Source organism: Triplophysa rosa, linkage group LG4 (genome assembly GCF_024868665.1).
Source record: "Triplophysa rosa linkage group LG4, Trosa_1v2, whole genome shotgun sequence".
NCBI classification, from domain to species: domain Eukaryota; kingdom Metazoa; phylum Chordata; class Actinopteri; order Cypriniformes; family Nemacheilidae; genus Triplophysa; species Triplophysa rosa.
Genome location: NC_079893.1, coordinates 26,216,116 through 26,240,263, shown reverse-complemented (window position 1 = coordinate 26,240,263; position 24,148 = coordinate 26,216,116). Strand labels below are relative to the sequence as shown.

The following is a 24,148-nucleotide window of genomic DNA, read 5'->3' as shown; positions in this document are numbered from 1 at the left end:
CGAGGCATGTACCTTTAAAAGGAATGAGAGTTGGGTAAATGGTAAAAAATGAGTGAGGAGAAAAACAAACTAGACTTCTGCAATCAATCTGTTTTTAACAGATGTTTATTTTTTGTATGGGTGTTAAAAATGGGTGTAGGATGACTGTTCCCTCTCTCTTTGCACTGCCACACACACTTGTTAAATGGGAGATTTCAATCACGTTTATAGAAATCCTGTTGTAGACATTACACACTTGGCTTTTAAGGAGCAAACGTATTGAAAAGTCTGCGACTGGGACGTCAAATGGCTCAATTAATCACAGGCTCTCCAATGTCTTTTTATCCAGTAAAATAGCCTCTGTGAATGAGGCCCATAGCAGCGGTGCGACTCGGGCGGCGTGGCCCGCTGCCAGCGTCCAGCCTCACTCCTGCGATATGTGTGTTTAGACTGGCTTTCACCGAGGTGGTAAAATTCAGCCACCATCCTGAAGGCAGAGCACAGTCTTTGCACTGAGTAATGCCAGCCTTTCACCCGTGCCGCCCACCACAGGAAAGAGAGAGGGGCAGTATTTAAAGGCTCGCTCGAAATGTTTTGGCAGGGATGTAATCGTGATCCTGGCATTGAAATCGGCCTCAGTCTGAGGAATTGGGTCATGTTCGGGTTAACATTCTGTCTGCTGTTAAACTTGCAAAGAATTAATAAATGAGCTCGATATTTGGCAACATCTGACAGCGCTTATCGTTAAGTCCCGAGTCAACTGTCAATGCGTGCCGTTTCATGAACGTTTTATGTTTCGGTGTCCAATTGGCTGCTGTGTTGGCGATGATGTCATGAGATCATTACGGCGGCTGTCGGATCAATTGATTCAAGATCGTAATGGAAGAGATCACAGAATATTGGTGGAGGGATGTTCTGCATTTAGTCATTGATGTTTCAGAGTATTTCTGTAACGCAGGTCAAAAACTCAACTAGCATGAATAGGGTGCTAACCCTTATAATCAAAAGTGTTAAGGGAGCCAAACTTTACATTTTTTTTTCTCCTTATCGCCTCCATTTTAAGCACTCATCACTGTCCCATACACACAAGCTGCAAAGACTCAGGTTACAAAACTCATCGGCCACTTTTAGAAAGTGTGACCAGGGGCCAGTGAATAGTAATAATACTTTTCATATGGTTTATCCAATAATCACAGCGATGTGTTGTACCGGCCTCATTTTAATCACCCTATTCATCAAAACAGCAAGTGCTAATCATTTTTTAAAGACCCTACATTTTCAAGAACAGTGTAGTCAAGGGAATGTTTGTAATTATTTAGTGATAATTGCTTTGACAATTGCTTCATAACCTTGACTGTCTTCTTCATGCATTATTCTTATATACTTCAATGGATAGTTTTATTTATCCTCATTTCATTCAAAATCTATACGTCTGATAATCTGATAAATCTGTATCTTCTGTAGAACACAAAAGAAAATATTTTGAGAAACGTGTTTTGTGTCCCTATAATGGAGGTCAATGGGGGTGTTCTTCAGAATATCTTCTTTTGTGTTCTGCAAAAGAAAGTCATACAGGTTTGGAGTAACTTGAGGGTGAGTAAATGATGTTAGAATTTTCATATAGGGTGAACTATCCTTTTAAAGATGACTACATATAGCACATTGTGTATGTACGACTGTATGTTAGTATTATATACTTAAAGGGATAGTTCAACAAAAAATGAGAATTCTTTCATCATTTACTCACCCCCTAGTTGTTTTCAAACCTGTGTAAATTTTGTTATTCCGCTGAACATAAAAAAGATATAAGAATGTTTGTATCGACATCCATAGTAGGGAAAAAACTACCATGGTAGTCAATGGTGCCCCAGAACTGTTTAATTTCCCACATTCTTTAACATATCTTCTTTTGTGTTCAACAGAACAAAGAATTGTATACAGTTTTGGAACAACTTGTGGGTGTGTAAATGGTGACAGATTTTTCATTTTTGGGTGAAGTAGGCCATTTTGTTAATTACTTTGTTTATTTGCATTTTTGACTTATTATTATTAGCTTTTGCACAATCATTTGAGACTGCAACCTCAAAACTTAATATTTGTTCAAAACTATTCAACGAAACCCAAACATCATAAAAATAATTACCACTATCTCTGAATAATAGCCAGTTCTCTATTCCCAGCCCTAACTAGACTGACTGTTTTTATTCATTGTATCTAAGAGGTAAGGCCTCGGGTACCAGCATTGATATGCACATATTGGATTTCTTAAGGGGATGCAAAGGAATGCTAACCATATTATCCCACTTAAGAGGCTCTTAAGGTTGCCAAGTTTTGTCCGGAGAATTTTCTGCATTGTGCTTTCCTGCCCTCAGTGGTCTTCTCTGTGGCCACAGTCCTTTGGAATGCATCTGAATTGTACGGTTGCCAGATATTATCGCTTCGATCAATGTCTCATGCTCCTAAAATGCACCTTGCTGGGTTTAGGTATTTTGTTCATCTTATCTGAGTGAGCCAGGAAACACAGACCTGTGGGTTTCGTAAAGTCTGTTACCGGCTGGGACAGGGAGACCGTGTAATTTTTACTCTTGATTTTGTCCTCTGGCGTGGATCCATTGCCACACCCCACCAGTATTTAAAGAAGTCGTTGTGTAGTCGTTGATTTCCAGGTCTAAGAACTCCGAGTACTGTGAATGTACTGGGTAAAATCCCACAATGGGCCCAACGAAAGAAATTGGATCAGGCCCTGGGGTACTGTGGCGAAGAACTTCTCTGTTCTTCTACTGGACAAATTGTGCATTGAGTCGCTCGAGAAGGCTTCCTGTTTTTGTCTATTCTGAAGCCCCACACTCTTGCAGTCCTCCACAGAGTGGCCCATCCCATGTCACTACTTTTCATGTTTTATGTAATTGATCCAGCCCTGTTACCTTCTGTAAACAGTTAACCTGAGTCGCTAGTCATATTTATTCAGTGTTTTAGAACCACAAGACTTCTAGAAACAGCTTATTATTTCGTTTTTAAAACATATCCTTTTGTATTTCATAGGCCGGAGAAAGTCCTAAAGGTTTGGAACAACACGAGGGTGACTAAATAATGACAGAATTTTCATTTTTGGGTAGCTGTTCTTTTAAGTTTATTATAGAAGGTTTGTGTTTTGGTTAACCGATGTCAAGTCTGTCTCACCAAGCCGGTGATTTCTTTTCGTGGAGACCTAAGATCTCTGTCCCTTCTTTTCTGGTTTGGTTTGTTAACTTATGATCATTTTAAACTCTTGTTAAATGTTCATGCAAGTCCAGCTATGTTAAACTTCCTATGTGTGCAGGCATGAAGTGTCATACATCCGAATATATAAAGCAGTTTTTCAGGCAGTGAGAAACGAAGAGCCAGTAGCCCTGAATCCATTTGGCGGCTTTTTTTGGCGCACCTGTCCACAGGTGTCAGCGCCATGAGACCTGAGCAAACATGCAGCGCAGTGCAGCCAAACAGAGGTCGGGTTAGCGTGTGTACAGGATTCATATCTCGCTGCATTCTGGAGAGAAGCTCGGGATGCATAGACAAGATGGAGGCAGAGGCATTGCTAAAACAGTTCAGCTGTTCTTTAACCGTGTATCTGAGTAAATGTGTTTTTTGCTTTTTTAATCAAATCTCGTTCTACAGCATTAAAAGTGTCTTATATCCATTTAGGTTCTTGTAGGTTCCAGAAACAGACGAGATGGTTATATCTGAATGCGTGAGGAGGGCTCTCTCTGACTTGGTCTTCTTTAAAGAGCTTTAGTCCAGCTGTTTCAGATTTGATTTCCAGCTGTCTGGTTGCCAAGGTCTAGCGAGCTTTGTTTTAATGGATAATGATGATGGTGGTAATGACGATAATGACGGCTGCGGTTGTCTTGTAGAGAAAAGGGAGAGGTGCGGTAATATTTCAAGATTTACTTTTCCTGTACCTGCCAGGCAGCTAAAAACGCAGTAAAAGAATTGCAGTTAAAGTTTTTCTCCAATGCTGTCATAGACGGTGCCAGTAAACGCACAACTCGTTCTCACGCTCCAGTCTTGACCAACGTATTACCGTACTTGTAAACACAGATGCACACACATTCTTACCTCAGCTGTGGCGGGCAAACACACACACTCCCCCCTCCCGGATTAGGCTTACTATAATGGGAAAGCCCTCAGCGCATGCAGTGTTACCCACTCATCACTGCACCTGTCCTGAAATGACAGCAGTAATGCTGGACAAAATCTAATGAGAGAAAACCACTGACAGATGAGATGAAGTTGAGAGAGAGAGAGAGAGAGAGAGAGAGAGAGAGTATATGTGAAGAAATGTAAAGAAATCATTTGGGACAAGTTGTGAGGTCATGCCAGCAGTATTAATGGATTTTCTTATTTTGATTCTCAAGTCAACTGGTGGATAGTCTCGCGTAGCCTTATCGCCGCTTTCTTTGGCAAGGTTCACCCAAGAGGCCATATGACTGACAGGTAAAGCAACCAATCACGTTTAGTTTTGTGCCGCGTCATGTTTAGAGGTGTGGAAATGTCCCCGCAGTAACAGACCGGTGTACATTCACGAACGTGTCAAAAGTTAACAGCAACAAAATGATTATAAGTTTATGCCAAGAAGCTTGCATACTTTTAAGAATTTAGCGTTTAGTCGATCGTGATGAATTCTTATAGCAACCATGTTGTTTCCAAGCGGACCGTTAAAGAACGCGACACGCACGTCTCCCGGAAATCCTGTGAAATTCAACCAATCAGATGACGACTTCGAACGTGCTGAAGTGTTTCCAGAAAAGTGTGCCTTATGCATCAGACGTTTAGCCAACGGTCCGTGGGCGTGACGTCTGAGGCTGAGACTAACTGGTGGATGGATAGAACACCCCTTTTTGTTTAGATAAATATTAGGGCTGTCGAAGGTTAATCGCATCCAGAATAAAAGTTTGTGTTTACATAATATATGTCTGTGTACTGTGCATAATAATTTTGTATTTATAAATACATACAAATACAAACATATATTTAATTGTTAAATATAAATAAACCCATCTAAATATTTCCTAAATATATATATACTGTACATGTATGTATGTGCATGGTTTTGTGTTTATAAATTCAAAATTAATATGCACAGTACACAGACATATATTATGTAAACACAAACGTTTATTCTGGATGCGATTAATCGCGATTAATCGTTTGACAGCCCTAATAAATATATTTTTATATGTTTTATTTAGATATATATTAATTAAATATATATTCTATTTATTTAATATATTTTTAAATTTCGCTGCTGTCCATATAAAACCTAATATCACCATATTTCTTGATTTTTGTTGCCATAAATCATTATTATTAGTCAGCCTTTGTTTTTCACTGGGTTTCGCAAATATCTAACCAATAAAAAGCATTAAAAAGTGCTTGTCAACTTCGACAACACAGCAATCATTTAGAAATTACAGTGTTTCCTGAAAAACACCAAATTTGTATATACGAGGTTTCAGAACGACATTGACATTTTATATTATTTATACATATTTTGTAATCATGTTCTGATATATCAGCTAAGCTTTTGCATCATATCAGCCAACAGCCTTCTCAATCAAAATAATTATTTGTGGTTTATTTCTTATGCTTTCATTATTTTAATTTATACATTACCCAACCAAATTAGTAACAGTTATAATGGTATTAAAACCTGCTCACTAGTTATTAAGATATAAATATGAATATCATTAATGAATATAAATATAAAGAAATAAAAATAGGTCCTTTCATAAGTAAGTCATTAGACCTAACACACAAACCATCGCACACTCATACACGCTTCCACGTCAACTCTATTCTTTCCTTAACAATGGGTTTCCTCATAGCTTTTGTATCTCATTGTACGCATGTGTGAGCGTGTCATGCAGCCAGGTCCATTCAGATTCACCTTTTGCCATTGTAACATAATACATCCAGTCACCACAGAGTGTGTGTGTGTGCGCATTTTTTTGCTAAACTTAACTAGATGTGAGTCAAAGTTTACCTCATGTTAATGACAGAATCAGTGGTCTGTCAGCCAGAGTTGTTGGGGGGGATTTTAGCATATGAATGACACTTGGTTAGTTTTACTGTAGGGCTGTCAGAGCTTTTTGCAGTAATGTTGACACAGGCTCGAATCATTGACTAGCAGAACTAATGAAATTGTCAGTGTAACTCCTTATATTTTGTTTGTTTGGTCTCTCCACAGTTACAGTAAACCCTTAACTCAAACATAATTGAAATCATTGCCCTATAGCTGTGTTTGAATGAAGAGAAGGAAATACTCGAGCAGGGTGTGTGTGGCACAATTGTGACATAACGAATCTGTGTTTAAAAGCAGGGGATGCAAAACAGGTCAATGAGTAAATGGGGTTCAAAGCCCCAGTGTAGTAAAACAATGTTATATCTAAAAGAAAAGAATAAAAAAGTTAGAAAATAATTAAAATGAGTGACAGAAATGTAGGGAGTCCAAAAAAGAGACAGACGACATGACCAGTGCGTATCTGTGGTTAAGAGTGAGAACCAGAGATGGCAAGAGAGAGAGAGACTGAGTTGAGAAGAAAGATAGAAAGAAAGCAGAAAGACAGGAGGTGGTGGGTGCCTCATTTGCATAAAGGGTAGGGCACGATGCCCAGTTGAGGAGAAGGGTTGGCAGCCTGCCTCGCAGAGTGGCAGAGGAAAAAGAAAAGAATGCGAATAAAAGCAAGAGGGAGAAAGAGAGAGAGAGGGTGTTGGAGAGCTATGAACATCTCTAGTTTAAAGCTGGCACTTGGCACTCGCTGCTGAAATATCAACCGTAATTACACCGTAGTTATTTACAGTTTGTGATGGATGTAGCCTATATGCTGTAACTCAACTGCTTCATGACTGAGCACCACTGACGATTCTAGGATTTCAGCTTTAAGCCCCATTCACACCGACAACAAATGAATCGCTGGAGGTCGTCGGGTTTCCGCGCTGTTAGTTGGTAGTAGGCCTTCTCGACTGGTGCATCCAACTGTATCAGGCTGTCTGCACTCTCATCACTTGTCATCGCCTTGAAACGCTGTTGATTTCGCATGAAGTTGAACTCTGCCTAACTTTGTTGAATTGGCAACTAGGATGTTGTTCATGTTAAACTGAACTCGGAAAATGTGCGATGTTGCTAAAAGTGTGAATGGCCCACTGCACTAGCCTGAAAAAGCATAAAGTAAAACTGATGTTGGCAGGTAAAAGTAAATAAATAAATATATTTTAAATATATTTATATATACTTTAAAATGTTCATTTTGTATTAATGGGATCATTTTACTTTTCAAGACGTGTCCTCTAACGTCTTCCCAAAGAAAACACGCGCGCAGACACACCCACGGAGCGCTGCGAGCGCGCGCGCGCACACACACACACGCGCACGCACGCGCGCATACAGTAGTGATATTTATTTATTTAGGTCGTCGGTCAGTCAGAGCGGCTGTATTTAGTCGCTGCGCTGTAGTGTCACGCCGTGCTCGTCTCCGCATTTTTTCCACTTTACACTTCAACAGTCAGCTGACTGATCTCACCGGCCGCAGCTGAGAGAGAAACCGAGTTCAGAGCTCTGATCTACCGACACATGTTCCACACTAAGCAAACCACGGACGAAAACAAATTATTCAAGTCGCGAATGCCTCAACTTTCACAACTCCATCTAGTATGCGTGTCTAGCATTATACTAATGTTGTGAGCGCGCATGTGATTGACAGGATGACTCCTGAAAGGCATAGCTACATCAGTGATTGTATTATACATTTTGTTCAGTCCAACTATGCATCACTATCGCGTATTAAAAACGTGGTTTATTTTACTCAGATTGTAGTAATCGTTTTTTTGTTGAGTAGCCTTATATCACATGAACTGTGTGACCTATTTATTTGGTAGGCATATGCTGTGTGAATTCTTGGAGAGTGCTTTGCTTGAGCTATCTCACCGGTTTTGCTGTGCGCTGAAACTATTTACCATGCACAGCGGAGAACGCACTTTAATTATTCCCAGATTTCCACACGTGTTGGAAACGTGTCAGTTTATAAAAGTGAAGTAATTGCACACAAAGCACAAAAGCTTAAAAAACACCTCTGTAAGTAGACGGGTTTATTTATTACTGTCTCCACTTGGTATTCAAAAGTTTTCATATTCTATTCGATTTTTAGGTTCGAAGTTTTAGTCAAATTTGCTATTCTTTGTGTATCCATATAGGCTATCATGTAGGCCTGATGAAGAAACAAATATTTTTCTGTTCTTGGCAAAAAAGTTCCGGCAGCCACTATTTAATGTAGCCTACCAGGCTATGTGAGAACTTAAAGTTTTAAATGTTAAAACTTGGTGGATAGCACACCTTTTCCTAAAACTGTCATCTGAATTTCTCTCAGCTGGAGTCAGGGATTTATAGTCGGTAAAGGACTGCTAAAATTTGTGCGGAGTCTTATTTTTGTTTAAAAATAGGTTGTAAGGCAAATATGTTTTGGTAGATATCTTGGTTATATGTAAAATAAATTAGTATAAAAATATATTCATATATGTCTATATTATTTTAAGGTAAATGCTACACTTGACCGCACTGAATTATTATGCGGAACGTAAATTTAACATGAAATAGCCTGATGCCAATAACATTTTCTGAGAGTAATTTAAACAACATAGCGCCTGAGGAAAATTGGCTAGATTTTGTGGCAGAAATTTGCAGATTTTTTATTTTTAGAAAAAGTATATAATTATGTCTTTATATTACCTAAAATAAACCTGTTTTTAATTCAGCATATAGGACTGATGTCATTATACTTAACAGAAAACTAAATAACACGTGCATTTTAATCTTGCTGTTTATTTTTTTCAATTTATAATCAGTTTTAAGGGGCTAGAGTTTTCTGAAATATCTTGTATTTGTTTGGTCAATGTATTTGATTTCGTTCGTTAAAGCAATAAAAGAGAAAAAAAACTTGAACGCAATTATGGCGTCCCGTTATTTAGTCAGAGTAATGCTTTATGTTTGGTCCTCTAGGGGCATATTTTCTCTTTTTGTAAAGATGCGTCAATAATATTTGCCTAATATTTTGGGAGAAACAGTTCTCTGTAATAAAGTGCCCTAGTTCATGTTAGACCTTAAAGCCCTCGCGCTTCATGCACTCCGTCTCGTGCCTTTTTTACTCTAGAGCCACAGAATGATTGGAGCTCGAGCTTGCCGCGAAACACAGGTTTGTCGTCGTATAAATGTCAAAACGTTTCCAAATGCAAATAGAGAGAAAGCTAGAAATTATTAATAAAACGCGTTCATCTCAGAGCAGACCGACGACAAAGGTTTGGTGTATTTTGCAGAATCCTGTTTACAAGCAACAGTTTAATTTGGTATCTTTTTGCATTAAACCTGCTTCAGATTTGTCACTGTTTACTTATGGAAATTACATTTTTTTTAATCTTTATTTGATTCAGACTGTTTTAGGCTAGTCAGGAAGTCCAAATCTAAGGCATTACTTAAAGGTTGTTGGCATTTTCTGTAGGCTACCAATTAAATGGTATCCAAACTACCAATCTCTAAAAAGTACATAGTGAAGTGTCCTTGATGTTAAATTTATAATAAACCCCACAGACAAAATAATAATTTGTAGTGGATTAAATATTTTGAGGTATGCTTAAACAGGTAAAAAAATTAAAGACATTTTTCATGTATTTATGGTGGATTGTGGGTGGCATGTGTGCATAATACAGACCCACTGGCAATTTCAGCACAGATTCTGGAAATGGTTTGTGTTGCGTTGCTGAGTTTTCTTTCGCAGTCTCTGCCTTTTTCTGGAAGAAGTAAACCCTGCGCCGAAAAAACACAGCAGCAGTACGTACGCAGCCGAGACGGCCTCCGTGGAAATCTCACTCTCTTTCTCAAACTTGTATCTTCCTCTTATCCTCTCGTTCGCTTTTTCTTGCGTAAAACAAAGGTCACTGTCATACAGGGATAAGATACGCTTTGTTTTAAAAGAGTTTGAATGAGGGACGTACACAAACTCAGTAAATAAAGGCAGCAGGCTGTGGGGGAAGGTGAACGCACATTATTTATATGCTGTTTAGGGTTTATGGCTTCCATGTTAATTTAATCTGACAACACCACAGGGTGATAAAATCTGCTTCATTCAAAATTGTCATTTCAGATATGCTGTCATTTATCCAGCCAATAATTCATGCAACAGCATTGAACTTCTTAATGAGTGCTTTCTCACCTTCTTAAGTCATTTAATACAGACACTTTCTAAATCTTTGTTTAGAGACATGCCATTTTTTTCATGGAAATGAGTGCACCAGATGTGAAATTCCCTGTAGTCTGATAAACCAGATCCGATACTGTAGCAACATTCAGAATGATTTGCCCATAAAATGTGGACAAAACAAAGTACCATGAAATCAGACAGATGTATTCAGTTCACAGTCGACTGATATGATTTGCATTAAACAACTTTCATTTAAGTCGGACATGAATTAAGCAAAATAAATTGCACACCAATAAATTTGTTCACAAACAAAACAACAAACAAACTTGACTCCCGGTTGTGTTATTGTTTTGTTAGGAAACGCTGGGTTTACACATCGAGCACTTACTGGCAACTGCAAAATCTGCATGTCTGAACCGTGCTATGGAGATGAGGCTACTTCACCCGGCTCTTGGGCAGGCATACTTCTCGCCCTAAGGTGCCGCATAGCCCTGAGAGAGTGGCATATGCTGCGTAAACTCATTGCAGGGATTAGACAAGATTAAATCTCTTGATGTCAATCTGCTCAAGTTAAGCAATTTTTCTGGCTTTGTCAACAGATCATAACGGATCATTGAAGACAGGGCTTTTCGACAGTATTTTTCGACTCCTTTAAAATGTCTAAAATACTGCGGGGTTTAATTAGTTTGGTACATGGCATGGTAATTAATTAAATTGTGTTTAATGTAGGGATTGACTATAAGGATGACTTGATGTCCTTGGGCCAGAGCTTTTGGTCTGTTGACTATAGGGCCAATGCCTTGTTACTACATCTTGTGTTTGTTCACCATATGGACTACAAGTGCATTGCAGACTTCAACATTTTCGCTGATGCATTAAACATTGTTTCACTTTGCTTATTTAAATATGTCACAAAGATATCTAGCTGGCAAATTGACACAAAAACAATAACTTGTGATGTTCTTGGACGCAGGTCACAGTTTGCCTTGTTTACCTGCAAAGGTTTAAGAAACTGTAGATGTCTTCAACGTTTTAGTTGTACAAAGTTGTATGTTAGTTGTACGTTTTTCTTCTACAAAGAAAACTCGATGTTTAATGACAAATCTAAAAGCATTTCTTTCTGACATGCAGTAAAATAAAATGTATACATTTTGTGGCTGGGCCAGGTTCAAAATGGGCCTATTTTGTCAAATCATTATTTTCGACGTTGACAGGATTTTAGAAAAAGGTAGAGCATGTTTTTCTCTATATGCTTTGCTGTTACTCTTTGTTTGTGTGTTGAATCTAAAGGCAGCTGCTGGTCTGTAGCGTCTGCTGGGAGTTCTGGCTGTTCACACAGCTCTCGGTGGAGGGAGAGCACGGGGCATGCGGGGACACTCTGTGTTTGCTTGCTTGGTGGAGGTGATAGGAAGTGTATTAGTAGATTGATAAAAGTGCGTGTGCGTTCAAGTTCGATTTTTGAGGAGAAGTAAAATGTGGCAGCACTGCCGATTGATGCATGTAAAATTAATGTGCTTTGGACTTTGCAGTTGCACAAGATTGGAACTTGTTAATTTGGCAAAGTAAGAAGCCAACCCACTGACCGAACCCTACACTGTCTCCCCCTCAATGCATCACCACCCCCCCACACCGTGGCTCTGTCTACTTCCCCCTCCCTATTTTCCTACCTCCCTCCCATTCAGCCCTTCAAGCGTGCGTATTGGCTGAGCGTTCGGGCACCCGGTGCCAAATAGGTGGGCTCAGCTTTGCGCTGGCACACTCTGAGGCAATGGATAGGAAAAGAGCTTGGAGAGGAAGAGAGAGATAGAGTTGGAGAGAAAAGGGGAAAAAAAGAAGCTTCTATCGGGTTTGCCAGCGGTCGTATGCGCTCTTCCAACATTGATTCGGTCCACTTTTTTTTGCTCTTCATTCGCTCCTTTCTATACCCCCCCACCCTCACTGTCTCTCTCTCTCTCTCTCTCTCTCTCTCTCTGTCTGTCTTTCATTCTCTGTCTATCTCTCGCGCTCTTTGAGTCGAATGCAGAGCACGCATATCTGAACAAACATCACTTACTGCTTTGCCAAACATTTTTTCTCTTTGTTGCGCTATTTGTGTCTTTATTTGTTTAAGTTTTTTCCTCTAACTGTGAGTACAATACTTTTTGATTACGATCAGTTTCATTTTTCGCTTTCGTGTTTTTACATGTAAATTTATTTTTGTTGTCTTGTTTGTATTTGCACTGGCATGGTCCCCAATTTTTTTTAAGCTTCATTTTTCTCACTGCTTTATTAAATATTGATCTCCTGCCTTATTTTTTACTTGATTTGGAGTTTTTCAATACTTAGTTTTAAAATCGGTCCCTTTTATTTCTCTTGCCATTTGTAATTTTTTGCAAAAAAAAACACCCTAAGAAATTTTGTGGTTTTGTACAGTAACAGTCAGGGCATGTAGTGTTGAGCTGAGTGCAAGAGGACGTTTCACTTTTTGTTTTGACTCAGCAGCGACCAGCGCGGTTTATGATGAAAGTACAAAATGGTAACTATTAACGCTTATTTTGTTGTTTTGTTTTTGTTGCATGTCTTGTGTGTTTGTGTGTGGTGTGCTGCTTCGGTGTCCGTGCAGTGTTGGGTTGTAGTTTGGATCAGGATGCGCGGTAGCAGGGGTTGGTTGTGCGGTTTGGCACAAGCAGCAGTGAGCAGCTGTTATGGACTCTTTTGCGTCTGTCCCTCAAAAACATCATTGTCTGCTTTGAACTGTGGTTTGATAAAGAACCATTTAAAATATCAACAAAAGAGAGAAAGAAATGTGGAGTTAAAACTATAATTTTATATATTTTTAAGGTCTTATGAAATGCAGTTTTTATTTTATTTTATTTTTCATTTTTATACGTTTTATTTTTTTAAATTACATGCATCATTTTATAATACGTATGTATCTTGTCAAAGTAATATTTGTAAATTATTTGTATAATAATCATGGAGTAATTATATGTATGTAATGCTCATAATGAGTATTTGTGTGTGCGCACATTTGTGATCCCGCACACACGCATCTTCCGTTTCACAGCATTGCCGAGCCAAGCGCATTCTCAGTATACTCATGCTCCGAGATTCTAATGTCTTCTCCCCTTCCCTCCTCTTCTCTCCTCTGCTTCCTCTCTCTTCCACCTCCCCCTGCCTCTCTCCTTCTCCACAGGATGAATTCCATCCCTTCATCGAGGCTCTTCTCCCGCACGTGCGGGCGTTCTCCTACACCTGGTTCAACCTGCAGGCCCGTAAGCGCAAGTACTTTAAAAAGCACGAGAAGCGCATGTCCAAGGACGAGGAGCGCGCCGTCAAAGACGAACTCCTGGGCGAGAAGCCCGAGATCAAACAGAAGTGGGCGTCGCGGCTGCTGGCCAAACTGCGCAAGGACATCCGTCCTGAGTTCCGCGAAGACTTCGTTCTCACCATCACGGGGAAGAAGCCACCATGCTGCGTGCTTTCCAACCCCGACCAGAAGGGCAAGATTCGTCGCATCGACTGCCTGCGGCAGGCGGACAAGGTCTGGCGTCTGGACCTGGTGATGGTGATCCTGTTCAAGGGAAGCCCGCTGGAGAGCACGGACGGAGAGAGACTGGTCAAATCCCCGCAGTGCTCGAACCACACCCTGTGCGTGCAGCCGCACCACATCGGAGTGGCCGTCAAAGAGCTGGACCTGTACCTGGCCTACTTCGTCCACATGCCAGGTTAGTGGGATACGTTCTCTTTATTTCCTTGTCTTTCCTACGCACACGGTCACACAGGAGCTCAGTTACTGATACTTGTGCGTGTTTATCTTAGAGGGGTCAGAATTCCGAGTAAGGTGACACCCCCATAATAACGATCACATCCCGCGCAAATATAAACACAAGCTTTGAGCGTCTGTGTTCTGTGGCCAGAGCTTAAATAACTCACGAAACAGGGTTCCCATGGTCGTGGAAAATTTGGAAATATCAGAGAATTTTAAAATTGTGATTTGTATGCATGGAAAGCTTAAGAAATGGAATTAAATCAATGGAAAGGAATGGAAATTTTTGGGTTGAATTCACTATGGAACATGAATGTTTTTTGGATATATTTGTTTACTATAATTGTTTAAATATATTCATTTCAAGTATTAATTTCAAGCGTAAGTTCCCGGGTATATGAATGTATTTATCTCTAGGAATCTATAAAATACTGACATGCTTTCTAAGACAGTTTTAATGGTAATTTTGCTAATCATTAAAAAAATTATGCATGAATCTTTTACGACCGTTAATGGATTATTAAACTGCTTGCATATATCTATATTGTGTGTGTGTGCATCTGTGCAAATGGTGAGAAGCCTAAAAAATGGTACCCGGACATAACACCTCAAATATACATTTATACATTTATAAACTAAAACCTTGATAAATAACATTAAAATGAATCCACTATCCAAATACATGTAAATTCTTTATTTCTATTTGTTTAGACATTTTTAAAAAGTCTTTATCAAAGAAATGGCAGCTGTCTGACTTAAAAATGGAAAATTGTAAACTACTAAAGCAGAGCCGAACACTTAATTTTGACTCCTCTGATGTAACTGGTACAAAGTCTTTCAACTCTCTTGGTCACTGTACACAAAGGTACACTCCGTGCCCAGCAGGGTTGGCCATTGCGCTGCCCGTTCAGAATGTTTGCTTCTGTACTGCAGTCTTATCTTATCAGGCTAATTCCAGTGTGCACTGCCGCTTTTATCAGGCTCCAAATAGCCTCGGCGAAGGCTGGCACCCTGCAGGGCAGCCGCACAGAATCCCTGGGCCCGTGGTATTCTATGCCAGTGCTCAGGGGGCCTTTCTCAACCCCAGACGCACATAATCCCAATGCATTTACCCTGGTTAGGGGCATTTTGGGTAGTTTACTATTAAGTTTTTTTCTTTCTATCTTGCATTACAAACTAACACCAGAATTAATCTTGTTTGTAGGCCTCGCTTTGAAATAGCCTGAAAGCTCAAATTGTGTTTTTAATTGTGTGAGAGAGAAAAAAACTCCGCCTTTGTTTTGAATAGTGTGGTACAGCTGTTTTCTTAATGTATTTGTTTGTATTGTGTCTGTTTTGTCCTTGTGATTGTTTACTCATAGTATAAGCTCTTTGTTTGTCGTCATTAAAGGTGGCCTTGATTTTCACGCTCTAAGATTGAGTATTCCTCAACCTCTTTTGTGTCTATAAGAAGGCAAAAGGGAAGAGAAAGACTGACATCTACGGGAGTCGCTACAGTAATTTCTCTAGTTGGCACAATTGCAACGCCTTTGGTGCGGGAAGATACGTGTGTGTGTGTGTGTGTGTATGAGAGCTCGGGACGCATCAGCTGAGTCTCCCATTGTAAACTATCATTCTTCCTTTTGAAAACACACATGTAACCCTGAAATCTAACACCCAAACCAAATGACTATTGTTACTGCTGTGACATGCTGGAGAATTAAGGTTTTGGTTTTATAGCAGGTGTTTACAAATTACTTTATACTGGAATTCTCTTTGTTTTTGTGTTCACTTTGAAACAACTTCCTAAGCTTAACTCCAGATATCCACATTGTATGACATGACATGATAATTATTTGCGTAATTTTTAGTGTTTCAACACTGTGAAATGAATAATCTGTTAAAAAAACTACTTATCCAGATACACTGGAATGAAGTTTGTATTACTGTAAATGTATTTCTATTAGCTGTGTGATTATGGAGAAAGGTCGTCCTAATAGAGGGAAATGGTCTTGGCTACGGCGAATATTCATTTATATCCGGAACCGTTTCATGTTAGTATTGTTAGAGCGTTTACTACTGTTAATACATCATTATAATGAGAACTTATTTTAAATGTACATCTGCTTTAACACTCCAAACTGGTAATTTCATATTTCACCATTAATGGGTGTTTAAAATGTACAACTTGTAAAAAATGTGCAACTTGTAGAAAAGCAATGCCACAAAAATTTAAATGGCTAATGAATTAATATGAATTAAATTGGATTAATATTTTGTATAATTTCATCTAATCATTTAGTTATTATTATTATTATAACAATGATAAACAAGATTTTGACCTGTTTTAAATGCTAACTCTCTTGCTGGCGGCAGTGTTTTGCTTGGAATTGAAATATTTGGAATAGCTGTTAAATAGATTATTTCTGCAGTCATCATTCACTGTGAGCCAGTGTACATAACGCATCTCTCTTTCTCTCATCACTCTCTTGGCTTCCAAGTATCTACTTATCGATTCATTGTCTCTGTCATTCTCTCTCTTATCCTGGCTTCCACCAATAGTGTAATGGATTGATAAAATGGATGAAAAAATCCACCTCTTGGGTTCAAATGTCATCCTTAAATGAAATGTCAGTCTGCTACTTTTAAAATGTAGACATTCGTTTTGACAGTACAGTTCATATACAGTTCATCTGAGGTTTTAGACTTTAAGAATATGTGATCATGCTGCAATTTAAAGGTTGTGTCATAATTGCATCTTTTTTGGATGCATTATAATGTCACTGATTTATTATTTGTCAAAGTGTACGTCATACATCTGTAAGCTACTCTGTGGCTTTAACTGAGGTGTCAGGTTTATACTTTCTCATCTCACAACTGAACTGACCGCAGGCTTTTATGGGCTTTTTAAGAGCACAAAAGAAAGACTGTAAAACTTAAACACGATGACACAAACAAACCGATATCAGTCCTGCTGAGGGAGCAAATGCATTCTGTGTGACACAGTTCAATTTAAAGACAGAATACAAATCGAGACATTTCTCATGACAATAAAGCAATACAAGTGAAAACTGGAGTGGAGAGAGGCAGTTTTTTTTGTTCTCAGTTGTCGGCCTTTCTTTAGTCTATTGCAAGGGCCCTCAACGTTTTTCGGGGCAAGGACCCCTTAGATGAGAGATGCATGGAGCAGGGACCCCCTTATACTAAATGTGTGAACAGAGCTATTATTTTTGAGGCAACTTGATTGACGTGTACCATCAGTACATGGTGCGCGTTTCATTGATTTTTTAAACAAGTAACATAGTTTTGTCAGAGTTTATAATGCAGAAGCGGAGTGGTGTCATTTGCCTGCTAAATTAATGCTTTACAGCTTACACAAATTTGAACAGAAGTTCAGAAATTGATGAGAATGCACGCAACTCCTTTCATGCGTACTCTGAACTTATCGGAAGGGCAGAGAATACACTGATTGTAAACTTACAGTCTTGAAAGAAAGACATAGGTACTTATTTGATTTAGGCCCTACCGGTTTTTATGATGCAGATGTAGCGTTTCTTCTATCGCTTCTGCTGCCTGAATGGAGGTTTTGTCCGCACGCAGGTTACAATGCCCGAGAGCTTCAATGAGTCCGTGCGGCCGCTCACGTGCGCAGCTTAAAGAGAGCATTGGTTGTAATACTTCTGTTCCCATGCGTTACATTTTTAACAAAAAGTTGCCTGTGAGTAAACAGTAGTTAGCAGACCCCTTGCAGTTCCGCCGCGGACCCCCGGTTGAATTGTATTAGTGCCAAGCATGAAATCTCTCTGTCTCCAATAGGGCTGGGCGATATATTCACTATATGTGACCCTGGATCACAAAACCAGTCTTAAGTAGCACGGGAACATTTTTAGTAAAAGACAAAAACACATTGTGTGGGTCAAAATTATCGATTTTTCTTTTATGCCAAAAATCATTAGGATATTAAGTAAAGATCATGTTCCATGAAGATATTTTGTAAATTTCCTACCTTAAATATATAAAAACTTTATTTTTGTGAGTAGATGGTCTGCCACAGTGCCCCTGATTAACAAATTCAAAGGCAATTTTTAACAACTCATATATCTATAGAAAGTTTGTTTATTCATCTTTAAGATTATGTAAAAATCTCAATTTTGAAAAATTGACCCATAAGACTGGTTTTGTTGTCCAGGGTCACGTATGTTCTGAATAATTTTACAAGCAGAATTAAATTAAGTAGCATTTCAGGGATTTTGACATGGTTTTATGTAGTTAAGTATTCATAAAGACTGTGTCATTAGATATTTTATGATCCTTTCTTTTTTTAATGCGCCAACACAAAGATGATTGCATCTCAGATCTCAGATATCAACGTTGTTGATATTTCAACAAAATTCTATTGCTTAGTAAGTCATTGCATGTTTTCAAGGTCTATTGAAATATTGGTTTTCCAGAAGAAGAAAAAAATCTACATATGCATTGAATTTCATCAAAATGGCTAAAAACACTGATTATTTTAAGCTTGACTATATCACCCAGCCCAAGTTTTCAAACCTTATACTTTAAAGAAGTGTTTGTGCTCGTCTGGAGAGGCAGAGAGATGGTAACATGGCCCACTCACAACGACTCCGGTTACGAGTACCAGAACACAATGCCGAGCTCAGTAACACCGCGGGCCTACTCACAACACACACACATGCGTAAACAGTGAAACGCACAGAAAGCTGAGCCATAACTCAAATCTATACGATGAGAAGTTCTGCGTTAGCACTGTTAGATTGAATTCTCATGGAGCTCATTAGATAAAACCTCTTTAGAAAGAGGAGAAAGGGATCATCGAGATAGCCAAGGGGCGAGAGAGAGGGAGAAGGAGGAACAGCGAGGGAACGAGGGCAGCCTCGTCTGCCATTTTTTGGCACCCTGTACGGGTGAGCTCTATGTAGAAGGTGCCAGAAACTCATCGCTGCCAACCTTTCTCCCTCTGATCCTTTCTTTCTCTTCGTTTGCTTTCCTTTTCACCCATTCTCTCGGTCTTTCTCGGGGGGCTCAACCTCAGCGTCGCCCCTCACCGTCGTCTTGATATGTCACTCTGTTTTCATTTGAACCATTAAGTCCATTTTTTTGTCATGCATATTTTCATGTTTGCATGGAGAGGTCATGCGTTAACTTTTCATGTGTGACATTGGAGGAAGATGCATTTTTTTTTGTCTGTCTCGGTAGTAGAAATGGATGGTAAAGAAACTGGATTAACAGTAACAATTTAGTAACAATTAGTAATTGACCTTGTGTACTAATTTTATTATATTTTCACTATAGGGATATTTTACCTAATAAAAATCTACTAATTTAATTTGCTCAAACCCCTCTTAAGGCTTCTTTGGCCTTTGGAACCAAAACATTTTTTTAGATTGTTGTTCTGGGTTTTCTTCGTAAAATGCGAGCGTAATAAAAATTTCCACGCAACTTAGTTCATTCTGTTTCCAGTCTCACACAGAAATCAGCAAAGCCTTCTCTGTTCCTTCACATCTGACTAAAGGTTTTCTTGCAGTTCAGAGAGTTTTCTAGTAAAGCGCAGAAAAAATGCTTCTTCCACAGATACTGTATTTATGTAGTATTTAGCTCAGTTTCTCTTGTATTCTCATTGCTCTAAACTCTAATCCTCTGGGACAGACAAGTGATACAAAACTCATTTCACTTTCTTCATTGAAAGGCCAGACTGTCATAAATACACTTTCTTGGTATTATTTAAATTATGTGAAAAGAAGGTGCTATGCTTGCATTTTAGTTTGATAAGAGTAAACGTTTGACAAGCACAACAGCAACACGGCGAATCGATTCTGGCATGCGTTTTTGTGTAAGGGAATAGCACAAGAGATGAAACCGGAGAAAAAACATCAAATGGAAAGGGGGATGGGAAAGAAAGGAAAAGCTGTGTTTCATAATAAGAGTGTGATAAATAGGGCTGTAAATGAGAGTGTGTAAAGCTTCATGTCGCTCAGCTCCAGAAAGCCCCATTCATCAGACAGGAGCATCTTCCCGCTCCTAAAACAATGAAAGGCAGCCCCCCGTACCCCTCAGTCGGAGCAGAGGAGAGTCTGTCATTTGTTTACAGAGATAACAGGATAAACTAGTGAAAGAGAGAGTGCGAGAAATAGTGTGTGAGTGTTTGTTCTGAAACAGAGGGCCCCTGTATGTAACCGGATGAAGTGATGGTGGGATAGCGCACGATTAGTATGTTAATAAGCAAATATAAAGTGTGTTTTTGTGTGTGTGTTTGCATTAGATCGCTCTGGGCCTTATACATATGCATCAACATACAGACGGTTTTTGTTCGTGTTTTGAATGTTTTTTTAGCTCTGTGTGTGCATGCCGTATTATGCAATCCCATAGAAGAATTAGTGTGTATTTGCATTAATTCATGTTCAGGCATACATTTGAGGGTGCTTATGTTTGTGTTGAAATCTTTGTCAATGTGTGAGTGTGTTTAGGCCTTTGGCACCTGTTGGTCTCTGTGGTCTTCAGATTTGTGGTTGCAGGGAAAATAGAGGCGTGCAAGAGGTACGGGTGATGCTGAGCCCGGACAAAGATGCTTAGTGTGTATGCATGCGTTAAATGTGAAGAATGTAATTTCTCCACCACTAGCATCAGTAAACAGAATTGCTAAATTGATTTGGCTCATTTTTCCCACCACATTGATGAAGGATTTAGGTACAGTTGGTGTGGCATATTAAGCTGGGATAGAAGTATATCGTCTATTTAAACATTACATACATCATCTTTAAAGGAATAGCACACCCTTAAATGAAAATTCTGTCATCATTTACTCACCCGCAAGGTGGTCCATAAATTTGATCGTTCTGCTAAACACAAAAAAAGATATTTGGAAGACTGTTTGTAACGAAACAGTACTGGGATACTGACTGCCATACATAAAAACTGTCAATGGTGCCCCAGAATTGTTTGGTTTCCCAGATTCTTCCAAATATATTGTTGTTCAGCAGAATAAAGAAATACACACAACTTGAGGGTGAGTACATGGTGACGGAATCTTTATTTTTGGGTGAACTATCCATTTAACAAGACTCAGTTCAATCTTTTTTCAATAGAGCATTTGATGTCATCATTTTTAAGATTAAAATGCATTTAATCAAGACTAAGTGACCTCATTGTACTATTTTATACTGGTGGTTCATTTTCCTCCTTGCTTTTATTTGTACACCGAGTTAAGATGAGATCAGAAGTGCCAAGTGGATTGATTCGTAAGAACAAAAGCCTTAAAATTAACCGCAAACTTAAACACTATTTTACCTTTTCTGAAAGTGCAGATCAAATTATAGTTTTGTTAATTTATCTTGACATGTCTGATTACCGCCATGAAGTCTGTAATAGAGAGATTTTAACAAATCTCTATGCCAATATGACAGCAGTCCCACACAAACACATGCTCTGCCTCCACAGACTATTACCGCTGGTGTCATTGGCTCTGATTTAGGCTGGTGCCATGGCAACTAAATATCCCTCCATACATTACCTGGGCACCATTCAAGATTATATCAGGCCAGCGGCAGTTCATATGGGCGCACTGTCCAGGTGTTGGGATAAAAATCATATTTTATTTTTTATAACGGTAATATGTCACATACCACATCAGAAGCTCTGAGGGAGAGAGATATACATTTATAAATATAGAAAGGAAGGATTTCAGCATTGCGCATATTTATGTAGCATGGCTAGTTGCCCGGAGCTGCCTCCCACATGTGTGTGTGTGTGTGTGTGTGTGAGAGAGAGAGAGACAGAGAGGTCCATAATAAACGACTGTACATTACTCTATTTTGAACCGCACCATTCGTCTCACATGAATATTCAGACACATGCATATGATTTGCAATCTTTCTGTCACATTAAAACCCCCCAAGCTATGAACCAAATATCCATCTGTAGGCTACGTTCAGCCTCAGAGCCAAACTAATGCCACCTTACGTGCGTTTACACAAGCCTTCTGGATTTCATCAGCGCTCCGAAATGTTTTACTGCATTTTTTATTCACTGTTGCAATCGTTCTCGTTTTGCAACCAAGAGTCGGAGATACAGTATTTACACATTTGCACGTTGTGCAAACAAAGATAGTTATTTTGCATGGCACAGTTCAAGGATTTGGTTTGTTTTTTCTGTAACTGCAAACAAATTTAAATATCTGCTGCAAGGCAAACACTCCCGTTTACTTTCCAAATGATTTGCAAAATTATACAAATCTTTACATTTTATGTGCGTGTGTGTGAGAGAACACAGTGATATTTAAACAGTGAACTTGTGTAATGAATCAACTCATGCTTAAATAAAGGAGTGAGTCCTCTAAAATCAAAGTTTTAGAAAAATCTTAGGGTACAGCACATGTACTTGGCTTAGTATTAGCTTAGTGTACACATGAAAATATGTTTTGTCCTCGCTTTTCAAAAAAAGTCTATATCTGTGTGTAATAGTGTGTGTACTTTTATTAAAAGCATTAGCATTAGCTTTAAATGATGCTGAGCAATGTTTGAGCCTTATTTTATCTTTAACACACACAGACACACACATAAGCATAGAGGACACAACATCTGGCAGTGAACATATGTTAGGCTTCTTTGCAGAATACACACAAATGTTCTGGCTGGCTCTTTTCATTGGCATGGTGAGGTTCTCCACATGGGCCTCTCTTCAGACCGTGTGTTTTGAAAGAAGGGACATCAAATATTACACGTGCAACAGTAAGATCTTGCATCTGATTGGACGAGAGACACTCCAACAGTGCTGATATGTAATATGGCACTTTACATGGGGCGCTTTACAGTTTTGTATCACACCATTACAGTATAATACTGTCAAAGTTATTGATTTTTATAGTGGATATGTCAAAGCGGATGCATTATGTATTCTTGCTTTTTTATTATGCTACATATGCCTTTACTTTAGTAGCTCAAACTTATGGTTGGGCAATAAAGTTGCTCATTGTATATGGGCAGTAAAATAAATGTCCCTATATATGAATATGCAATATATTATCTCTAATGCTGTTTTCTCCTGTCTTGCATCTTTTGTAGAATGGATTTAATTGTGGTAAAAAAAATTACATTAACTTTACCAAAATAATTATTTTACCGGAGTTAGCTAACATTTTTTTAAATGTTCAATTCGATAAACAAAAAACACTAAAAAGTCTATGAACACTAAATGTTTTCTTTTAAGGGGCAGGTTTGGTGTGTAGTCATTATAATAAACTTTATTTAAAAACAATAGAAGTCTATGGTACAGTATGTCCTCAATTAGATAGCTAAGCAAACACAAGTTCCCAGTGTGGATCCTTTGATTGAAGGCAAGTGAAAATGTTTGAACACACACACACGCACACACATGTTGGGTTTCCATGTTTTATGGGGACATTCCATAGACGCAATGGTTTTTATACTGTACAAACTGTATATTATATTCCCTACCCCTAACCCACCCCCTAAACCTAACAATCACAAAAAACTTCCTGCTCTTTTAGATTTAAAAAAAAGTTAATTCTGTATGATTTATAAGATTGTTTCCTCATGGGGACAAAAAAATGTCCCCACAAGGACAAGGGTTTTGGATATTGCCATCTTTGTGGGGACATTTTGTCCCCATACCGTAGGGTTTACCCTTCCCACACACACACACACACACACACGCACACGCACACTGACATGCAAATACAAAAGAATAAATCTTGTGCGCACATGCTGTGCATGTCTATGTGTGTGTTTGTGTCTAAGTACAGATTCAGATTAACTGTCTTTTTATCTTCAGCACTGTTAATCTCTTTCTGTCATTTTTTGCACTTTATCCACCCCCCCCTTTGACACACATACAGACGTTTGACGTGCATCACACAGGTGCGTCTGCAGGGTTTGATGTGTATGCAGAGCTTATTTCTGCGCCTTAAGGTGTTCTGTGTGTGAGTAGTGTGTGTGTGTGTGTGTGTGAGAGAGTAGGTTATTTAAGGTTGACATAATTTACGAGGTGGGTGTGACTTTATTTAGCAAGCTAATAGTGAACTTATTTAAAATAATGCACCTCATACAAAATAAGGCATGTTTTTTTAATCTTGTATTGGTAACCTCAACTGTAATGCATGACAAGTTAAAGTTTGTAAAATTATACAAATCATATTCAGTACAGATTTTTCCTGCGCGTTTGTGCTGTTAACTGATTTGTT

At 38.8% G+C, this 24,148-nt stretch overlaps 1 protein-coding gene across 10 annotated transcripts in view; it reads left to right on the top strand.

Annotated features, from left to right (window-relative positions):
- Window positions 1–24,148, top strand: part of LOC130552716 (nuclear factor 1 X-type-like) — a 73,418-nt gene that overhangs the window by 17,099 nt on the left and 32,171 nt on the right. For 9 of the 10 annotated variants that reach the window (XM_057331217.1, XM_057331216.1, XM_057331221.1 and 6 more), the window contains one exon: window positions 13,381–13,912. In XM_057331217.1, coding sequence (XP_057187200.1) covers window positions 13,381–13,912 — 532 coding nt within the window. Of the gene's footprint in view, window positions 1–12,341; window positions 12,721–13,380; window positions 13,913–24,148 lie in introns of those variants that run through there. The other variant, XM_057331215.1, reaches the window with a different exon arrangement.